Source organism: Phlebotomus argentipes, unplaced genomic scaffold (genome assembly GCF_947086385.1).
Source record: "Phlebotomus argentipes unplaced genomic scaffold, Phlebotomus argentipes genome assembly contig_2, whole genome shotgun sequence".
NCBI classification, from domain to species: domain Eukaryota; kingdom Metazoa; phylum Arthropoda; class Insecta; order Diptera; family Psychodidae; genus Phlebotomus; species Phlebotomus argentipes.
In genome coordinates, this window is record NW_026776162.1 from 9,832,016 (window position 1) to 9,841,252 (window position 9,237).

A 9,237-nucleotide genomic window follows, 5' to 3' on the forward strand; every position below is an offset into this window, starting at 1 on the left:
GCAAGAGTCACGTAATAAACAAGTGCTTTCGCAGTCAATTTCCCACCGCTGAGAAATCTCTTCCGAGTCATTTGATTTAATTAATTTTCCTCCTCGACAGTTTTTCTACCGGCGAAAAAAAAGGCGCTTTCGCCGCCTCTTGTGCAGGTGCACAAAATGTGCTGAGGCGTCACGATTGGCGGCGGCGGCCATCCAAAAGGGATGCGAAAAAGAGCGCCTCGTGGGAAATCAGTGGCGAAGACCAGGTGAGGCAGTGACTTTTCCATTTCCTCCTGCATTGATGTGGCCGTGACACTTTCCAATAGTTTTCCTCTCGAGTGCGAGAGAGGAAAACCTCCGAAGGCACTTCGAGGCCCCTCGAAAATCCCTCTTCAGGACTCGACAAGATTTGCCGAGTGTGCTTCGAATCCCTTTGCCAAAAATTTTCCCATCCCCCCCAAGAACACACAAAACATGACCAAATATTACACGTAGAATAATATTTTCACAGGCTCTTCAGTCGCATGGACAAAAGTGCAAAAAGTCGTGGCGGAATTAAACTTTTGAAGGAGTTTTCCGAGGCGCAAAAGTTAAGTGGCGAATCTGGGTCAGAATCTCTCTTCAGAAGCCATAAACTCTGCGATATATTGAATGCAGAAGCGTCGCTGAAATATGACTGTCTTCCACGATGCACGGCGTGTTGCAAGATCGTGGAAAATTGTGTGAAATATTGGCAGACATTCGTACCAATCATCTGCTTTATTGAGCTTCTCGAAATCAATTAATCCCTTAACCCTTCCCTGCGAGTGCAAACTTTTCTGGACAAATAATTGAATTCGAGAAGAAATATTCAAAATTAATCTTAAAAGAAAGAATCTAACGATTTTTGTTGGATTGTCCACTTAATTTCCCAATGACAAGTGTACGAATGTACTGAAATCAAGCTAATAATGACGATTTGTTAGTAGACTTATTGAATTTCATTAGGAATTTTTGTATTTAATCAAAAGTATTGTAAACATAAATTCTGAAGCAATTTCTTAGATCAAAACGATTTTTAAGCTGCAGAATTCGCAATAGAGGAACGAAATAAAATTAAATACAAATAAATAGAAACAATGCATATTCTTTACTTTCTTTTATCTATTTTTCATGTGAAATTCAAAGGATTTCCACTGATTTTGCCTCACTTATTCAACGAAATGAACTGAATTCAATCAATTTGCGCCCTTTGCGCCAATCATTTTGAAATCGAACTCAAATCCCCGACAGAGGCGCTGACGGCGCTTCGGAGATCAATTGACGGCAGTTGACAGCCGGAAGCGTCCATCTTGGAGCAGACAAAATCAACTTCCTTTCTGTCCCAAGTTGGTGAAATACGCAAGCAAAAGTCATGCCGGTGAGAATTTTCGCGTTTTTCCGCACTCTCCGCAGCAGAAAATGTCCTGAAAACCGCACAAAAGTCTCCCAAACGCGTCGGTGTGTTTGTTAATGGTGGAAAAAGCGCGAAATCCTGAGAAAATAGAGCGAAACAGCTGTGTTTTCATCACATGCTCTCGGTTGCTTTTCTCTCTGGTTTTCCGGGGGTTTTCGAGGACACGCACGATGAATTGTGGGTTGGCGTGGTTTGTGCGTGTTCTGGGAGATTTTTGTGTGAATTTCATGGAATTTTGTTGTTCTGGAGCGATTTCACAATAATGAGAAAGTCCGAAACATAACCTCATTGTTTTCCCTTCTGCGCAGCTCGCCAAGGATTTACTGCATCCGCTGCCGGCGGAGGAGAAGCGCAAGCACAAGCTAAAGCGACTGGTTCAGCATCCCAACTCCTACTTCATGGACGTCAAGTGCCCCGGATGCATCAAGATCTCCACGGTCTTCAGTCATGCCCAGGGCGTTGTTGTGTGCGTCGGCTGCTCCACAATCCTGTGCCAGCCCACGGGAGGCCGGGCGAAGCTCACAGAGGGTAGGTACTTCCCACTCACGTCCAGAGGATTCGGCTAATTGCGCGTGTTTTGCTTTCCAGGCTGCTCCTTCAGACGAAAGCCCCACTAAGCGTCCGCAGGCTAGGAAACACCTTTCCGGAGAGCGCCCAGCATTCGTGTAATCGCGAAGACAACGTCAAATAAAGGGCTTTATTCTACGGAACCATTTGTACAGTCTCTGTCCAGGAGATTTCTCACATCGTCCAGACTCTCGGGAAGCTGCGAAGCATTTCTGAGCGTCTTCAGCGCGGTTTTCCTGCGGGAATTCAAGGCATCTGCGAGGATCCTAACGGTTTCTCTGTCTGAAGCTTCTCTCAGTCTTCTGGACACTTCCTGGCGGAGGATTAGATCGATTTTGTGCAGCTCTGAATGCTCCACTTTCTCCCTCTTCGGCAAATCCGGCGTTTTCTCAGGATTATTCAAGTGTTGAATCACTTTCTCACGGAATTCCTCACAATCCAGCCTCTGATCTTCATCCACAGCTATTGTCAGTGTCTCCACACTCGAATCCTTGGAAGGATCCTCAATTCTAGACCACAGATTCGCCACAATGTCTTCGGAAACAGCTTCCGGACGACTTCTATTCCTCTCCAGGGCTTTTTCCAGGGAAATCCTGAACCACACTTGAAAGTACCCCAAACGATGCTTCCTGGCGAGGCTGAGGACCTCCCTTCGCATACTCCTGAGCGTCATGTTGTCATCCACAATCAAAACAACCGGATTCCTCCGGCTCTTGTACTGCCCAATGAATTCCTCTATTCTCTCCAGCATTTTCGCTCTAAACGCCTTGTAATCCGTGCCAGTCTCCACAAATTCATCATAGCTGAGACGATAAACTGTCGCCGAGCTCATCCGCCTGGCAGTGGTTGTCTTCCCGGAGGCGGGAATTCCGGAGAACAGGCACAAACACAACGGCATTCTAAGCATCGACGGCGGCGTTCTGCTGAGCCTCAATCTCGGCGATGCGCCGCGCGTTGATCTCCTGCTGCACGCCTATGTAGACGCCCAGGATCTTCTGGTTGACATTGGTGAACTTCCCGAAGCAATTCTCCACGCAGCGCGTCTCGTTGGCGGAAATTGTGCGGCTGTAGAAGTTGTCGACGCACTTCGTGAAGCAGTGCTCGGTGAGTTTGTTGTACAGCTGCAGGAAGTCCTTAAACTGCAATGACAATGAAGTGTGAGCAATTGTGGCGCAGCGTCGGACTCTGGACGCGACTTACGTTCCTGATTTGAGACACTGCAGCGTCGATATTCATTGGGAAGCTTGTTTATTGGCCGCAGAAGAAAATCCCAGCGACAAAACACGTTTTATCCAACTTATCCAAAGAGATGGCAGATTGACGTCACAGTTCCCGGCTGGACGAAGGTTCGATGAATTGAGCGATTGATGTGATGAATAACGACAGCAGGGTTGAAACCGTTAAGACTCGATTTGGAAGAAAACACACGAAATAGCTGAAGAAAAGAGAATTTTCGCAATTTTCTCACTGTACATTTAGTGTTTTTTTCCTCAATTAAACGAATTTCAGCTCAAATCAATTTCTTTTGCTCTATAAACGTGATGAAATCAAACATAACCTCAATTTGAATTACTTAACAGCTGTGATTTTGAATTAAAAAGATTGTAATTGAGATTCTTAAGGAGTATTCAGTGTTAATCTAAAATAATGACCATGAAAAATACCCAGAAATGCAATTATAAGAAGAAAATCCTAAAATTTTGTCTGAAAAATTTTTCAGTTAGACTTTAGTTAATTTCCTGTTGATTTTTAGTGATGATTTAGCAGAATATTTTTGATTTTGGCCTAATTAATCATTCTAATTCAATAAATGTCTCTATAAAACACCCTAAATTTGCGTTACTTAACAAAGTTTATTATTTTGTATTTACAGATATTCTCAAGATTCACACAGATCTCACAGTCACACTTTTCCATCAGACACTTTAAAACCTGACTGATAAACCCCTCCCAAATTCAACACTCGAACTTCCAACAGCGCCGCGGAAGGATTAATATTGCAAAATCGCGAGCTGATCATCAGCAAAGTGCAGGAAGGCGCAAAGCTGTGATTGAAAACTGCCCCAAAAAGAAGGCAAGAAACGGCCCTGAATTCCTCCTCCTCGCGTCTTCCCGCGATTTGCACATTCCTGCACTTTTCTTGTGTTGTGATTAAATAAAAGAAGTTCGTGTCGAAACGGTGGGGAAATTGTGTTGAAAAACTCCAAAAAGAAATATAAAGAAGAAAGAGAAAATAAGTTAAGCTATCGCGAGACTGGATCATCCAGGCAGAATTTGTTTTGGTCGCGGATGGGCGGAACGAACAGAAGCGCCGCCGCCGATCTTCCAGCTTCACTGACGTGGCCTCGTGTGATTAGTTAAAGTGAAATTTAAACTGGAACGGCGAGCCGTGGTGGAAGTGATGGAAGGGATTGCCACCCCTGAAGCCATGCTGACTTCCACCCTCGGGATCCAGTGGATCCTCACCATTGTCGAATTGCTGCCTCTTCTCCGGATCCGTCAGCACTTCCTTCGCCGCCGCAATGTCGATGAACTTCTTCTCGGCAATCTTCTTCTCATCACCCTGAAAATTGTCCGGATGCCACTTCTGGGCCGCCTTCCTGTACGCCTTGATCACCTCCTGCTTCGTGGCTGTGCGCTTCACATTGAGAATCTTGTAGTAATCCCGACGCTCGGACTGCTTCTGCAGCCGCTTCGCCCTCTCCAGTCCCTCTTTGGCCCGCTGCAGGTGCTCATCGATGTTGATGGCGGCCTGATAGTCCTTAATGGCTGCGAAAGAGACCCCAGAATCCCGTCAGAGACGCTCTCAATTGCCTGCAGACGCCAAATACTCACCATCGTCGAACATCTCGGTGCCAATGAACGCCTCGGCACGATCACAGAGCACGCTGGGATCCTTGTGCAGCTCCAGCGCCTCACGGCATCGTGTCACGGCCTGCGTGAACTGCTCCTCCTTGACGTGACACGAGCACAGCAGCTGCTTGGCGCTGAACATCACCATTGGGATCTCCGTCTCGAACTTCAGCGCCTTCTCGGCCGACTCCACGCACTCCACAAACTGACGCTCGTCCAGGAATTGCTGCGCATCCGACAGCGCCTTCTCCACCTTCTTCAGCTTCTTGTAGAAGGGAAAGCAGTCTTTGTGCTCCGGATCCAGCTTCAGGCACTCACGGATCTCCTTCAGCGCATCCGCCGTGTGGCCCAGATTGTACAGCAACTCCGCCAAGCGGAAGTAGCCTGCCGTGCTGTCCTGCGACAGCCGATTGACAGACCTGAGATCAGACACGGCGCTCAACACGTCGTTCTCCTTGATGTAGCAATCGGCGCGTGTCTCACGGAACTTTGCACACCACGGCGAGATCTCCAGGAGTTGCGTGAGGAAGGCAATGGACGTCCTGTAGTCGCCGCGCGCTCTCAACTCCTCAATTGACTCCCATTGCTCGCGCGCGGGATCAATTTTGCTGTACAAGTAGTTCACGTCCTCATTGTAAGGCTCATCGAGAAGCTATTGAGAGTGGAAGAAGAGTCAATTAAGCACCCGGGAAGACCACAGAAAGCTCCTGATCATGAACTAACCACTGTGTGGAAGTCAATCTCGGCACTGTCGAAGTCTCCCAGTCTCAGATACACGATTCCTCGCTGTCCGCGTGCCATCGAGAAGTCCGGCTTGATCTCTAGGACGCGCGAGAAGTCGCTGAGGCAGTTGCGAGCCTTGCCCAGGGCGTAATAAACGGTGCCGCGGTGGAACAGCGCCAGGTAGTTGGATGGATCACCCTCTGTGGAAGCAAAGGAAGCAGAGTTAATTGGTGCGTCCCTATCAGATTGGGCGCTATCAGTGCTGCCTCACCAACGGCTGCGTGGTAGTGTGTGAGGGCGTCAGCCAGCTGATTCCTGGCCAGATAATCCCTGCCCATCTCCAGATGTCTGTTGATTTCTGCCTGCGTTGCTGACTCGGCACCTGCAACAGCGTGTACCAGGTGAGCCACAGAGACTCTGAGACTCAGAGAGAGCGTCTGTCTTACCATCGAGGAAGAGATCCAGAATGAGGAGGAGCAGAAAGCCCGTGAGCTTCTTCTCCTGTGCAAATTGCGCCATTTCCAACACACTCATCACCATGATTATTCACAATTTCACTTATTATCTATCCGCTTTGCTTGTCACTGCACCACTGAGACTAGTTGCAGGTGGATATCTCATTGAAATCCAGGGAAATATTGGTGCAGGAACATGACGAAACCTCGCTCTTCCCGAAAAATACAAACCCGAATGACACTGACCGAGCGATGACATGTCATGTGGTGCTCGCTGATTGGTCCATCGCGCATCGGCACCCGAGCGCGCCCGAGCGCACACGCACCGCGCGCGCCGCCGCCGGTGCGCTCTGGCGGAAATGGTCAGTACTTAGTTGACAGCAGCACCAATCGCCCAAAACAAAAAGTTGGTTTCGCTCACAATTGGTGTGAAAAACCCGTGAAATCAAATGCAAATAATGGATCTTGATGAAGATGCATCATCCATTTGTGAGTCTACGGTGAGTAGGCGGGTGGTTGGCGGCGGGGCGGCACGTGCGAGGGGCGAACGGTGGGTCGGTGGGCAGAATGTAAACATAACCCAACTCTTTGCTCGGATGCTCCGCAGGCTTCACTCACGGAAGGATGCAGGCTTCCGGTGCGGATGAATGGGACAAATGATTGGCCCCTGGCCGAGATAATTAGCGTTAAGGACACATCACTAGGACAACAGAAGCTCTTCTATGTGCACTATGTGGACTGTAAGTTGCCGGCGAAATGTTTTTTGTAAACACTCGCTTGTCAACGCGCTCTGTTCCTCCCGCAGTCAACAAGCGTCTGGACGAGTGGGTCAGCGAGGACTTCATGGACACGAGAAAAGTACAATTTCCACGGCGAGACGGCACGACCACGGGTCAGAACACGGGCGTCACGACGCCCAAGAAGCAGCCAACCGTTCCCACCACAGGCGCCAGCTCCCGGCCGGCCAGTCCAGTTACACCCTCCAGTGAACTCGTGAACGGCAGTGCTGTGCTCGCGGCGGCGCTGCAGAAGAAGATGAACAGGAAGCGGAAGGTGAGCAAGGAAGTGTGATGCGAAGCATTTGGCGCTCCGACGCTGAACACTGAGAGAAAAAATTGGACAGAAAACAAGTCAATTTGATTTTTGTGAGGGAAAATGCCTAATTTGAATCTTATTTGTACACAGAAACATGTTTGTGTAGCCAAATGGAAGCCTAGTTTAGGAGAATAATCCATTTTTCCTGCCTTGTGTGTTTGCAGCTGAGCACTGTGGCGGCGGCGCCGCCGGTGGCCGTGCCCGTGCCGACGACACCGACGGTGGAAGTGGAGGAGAACTCGCAGGACGCGTCGAAGCAGCAGACGCCGCGGCAGTCGGGCAGTCTGGTGGCGCATCACGACGACGTGGTGACGCGGATGAAGAACGTGGAGATGATAGAGCTGGGCATCCACCGGATAAAGCCGTGGTACTTCGCGCCGTATCCGCAGGAGCTGTGCCAGATGTCGTGCATCTACATCTGCGAGTTCTGCTTGAAATACCGCAAGAGCAAAAAGTGCCTGGAGCGGCACATCAACAAGTGCAATCTCAAGCATCCGCCCGGCAATGAGATCTACCGCAAGGGCACGATCTCCTTCTTCGAGATTGACGGGCGGAAGAACAAGGTGTATGCGCAGAATCTGTGTCTCCTGGCCAAGCTCTTTCTCGACCACAAGACTCTCTACTACGACACGGATCCGTTCCTCTTCTACGTGATGACGGAGTTCGATCAGCGCGGCTTCCACATCGTGGGCTACTTCTCCAAGGAGAAGGAGAGCACGGAGGACTACAATGTGGCGTGCATCCTCACGATGCCGCCGTTCCAGCGCAAAGGATACGGAAAGCTGCTCATTGAGTTCAGCTACGAACTGTCCAAGTACGAGGGCAAGACTGGCTCGCCTGAGAAGCCACTGTCAGATCTGGGCTTGCTCTCCTATCGCAGCTACTGGGCGCAGACGATCCTCGAGATTCTCCTGGCACAGAAGCCCACCGTCGACCAGGAGAAGCCGCAAATCACAATCAAGTGAGTCCTTTTTGCTTGTCAAAGACATCTAATTTAGCACTTTGTCTTATTTGATTAAATTTGGGTGGAAAATGAGTCAAATTGAGAGACAATTTAGTGATTAAAAGCACGAATTGGGAATAGAAATTCATGTAGAATAATTGTGTATTTGAAGCGAAATACTTTAGGTGTGATAATAGCCTTAATTTGTGTGTTATTTATTATTCAAATTGTCACAAATTAGGAGAAAAATTCATTTTGTTCAGTTTCAAAGACAGGAAAATATTGAAATTTTGAAAATTTATATGAATTTTCTTTACGTTTCTCATTGTTTTAAGGAAAACATGTTGAAATTCTTGGAAAATAATGCAAGAAATTATCTTTTAGACATCGTAAAGTTACTTAAGATCTAAAAATGTTGGGAAATAATCTCAAATTTGCCTGTTTTCTGTATAAGAAATTGATTTCTAATCACAAAATCTCCTAATTTGATGGTAATTGCAATGCTCTAGCGACTCTAGCATTAATTCAAATGTGTTTTGTTGCAGCGAAATCTGTGAGTTAACCAGTATCAAGAAGGAGGACGTGATATCCACCCTGCAAAATCTCAATCTGATCAACTACTACAAAGGCCAGTACATCGTGTCGCTGTGCCGGGACACGATTGACCAGCACAAGAAGGCGATGGAGAAGCGGAAGGTGCGCATCGACCCCAAATGCCTCCACTGGTCGCCCAAGGACTGGTCCAAGCGGTCGAAGTGGTGATGGCGCCCAATGTTGAGTATTTTAGCGTGTTTAACTATTTAATTGTGTGTCCACGTGTCCGTGTTGAGAGTTGTTGGTTTTAGATTCGTCACTGTACATTCGATGCTGCACTAGGTATGCAATGTAAGGATCTAAATTTAATATACATAGAGACTCTGTAGGATGATAAGGATGTGGAAAGGAGGGCAAAAAAGTTCTTTTGCGCGCAGAACAAATGAGGTTACGTTTTTTCTAACTCTCCTGTCTATATAGATGATGAATGAGGATTACTTTGGGAGACACTTCAGAACTGTATTATAGGATGAAGAAGAGAGAGAAAGCTCTTAGGATCATTTCAGTGAAAATTCTGTCGAATTTGTATAATAAATTCTAGAAAATTAAATTATTTTCTCGCCTCGACGCCGCGCTTTTCACTGTTTCAGCTC

The 9,237-nt window shown here is 47.7% G+C and overlaps 5 protein-coding genes across 5 annotated transcripts; 2 read left to right on the forward strand and 3 right to left on the reverse strand.

Moving 5' to 3' along the window:
- Window positions 1–1,270: 1,270 nt before the first annotated feature.
- Window positions 1,271–2,124, forward strand: LOC132264858 (small ribosomal subunit protein eS27). The gene is made up of 3 exons (XM_059765190.1): window positions 1,271–1,378; window positions 1,723–1,942; window positions 2,003–2,124. The coding sequence occupies exons 1-3, from the start codon at window positions 1,373–1,375 to the stop codon at window positions 2,029–2,031; spliced, it is 255 nt and encodes an 84-aa protein (XP_059621173.1). The 5' UTR covers window positions 1,271–1,372; the 3' UTR covers window positions 2,032–2,124.
- Window positions 2,098–2,813, reverse strand: LOC132264856 (uncharacterized). Its single transcript, XM_059765188.1, has one exon. The coding sequence runs from the start codon at window positions 2,811–2,813 to the stop codon at window positions 2,112–2,114; it is 702 nt and encodes a 233-aa protein (XP_059621171.1). The 3' UTR covers window positions 2,098–2,111.
- Window positions 2,814–2,862: 49 nt separating this feature from the next.
- Window positions 2,863–3,399, reverse strand: LOC132264857 (mitochondrial import inner membrane translocase subunit Tim10B). The gene is made up of 2 exons (XM_059765189.1): window positions 3,182–3,399; window positions 2,863–3,120 (listed from the first exon to the last, which is right to left on the reverse strand). Exons 1-2 carry the CDS (start codon window positions 3,215–3,217, stop codon window positions 2,881–2,883), a joined length of 276 nt encoding a protein of 91 aa, XP_059621172.1. The 5' UTR covers window positions 3,218–3,399; the 3' UTR covers window positions 2,863–2,880.
- Window positions 3,400–3,814: 415 nt separating this feature from the next.
- Window positions 3,815–6,260, reverse strand: LOC132263153 (dnaJ homolog subfamily C member 3). The gene is made up of 5 exons (XM_059762771.1): window positions 6,004–6,260; window positions 5,829–5,939; window positions 5,558–5,757; window positions 4,817–5,486; window positions 3,815–4,750 (listed from the first exon to the last, which is right to left on the reverse strand). The coding sequence occupies exons 1-5, from the start codon at window positions 6,095–6,097 to the stop codon at window positions 4,335–4,337; spliced, it is 1,491 nt and encodes a 496-aa protein (XP_059618754.1). The 5' UTR covers window positions 6,098–6,260; the 3' UTR covers window positions 3,815–4,334.
- Window positions 6,261–6,382: 122 nt separating this feature from the next.
- LOC132264320 (histone acetyltransferase Tip60) lies at window positions 6,383–9,231 on the forward strand. The gene is made up of 5 exons (XM_059764466.1): window positions 6,383–6,512; window positions 6,620–6,752; window positions 6,818–7,065; window positions 7,272–8,068; window positions 8,596–9,231. The coding sequence occupies exons 1-5, from the start codon at window positions 6,462–6,464 to the stop codon at window positions 8,810–8,812; spliced, it is 1,446 nt and encodes a 481-aa protein (XP_059620449.1). The 5' UTR covers window positions 6,383–6,461; the 3' UTR covers window positions 8,813–9,231.
- Window positions 9,232–9,237: the final 6 nt, after the last annotated feature.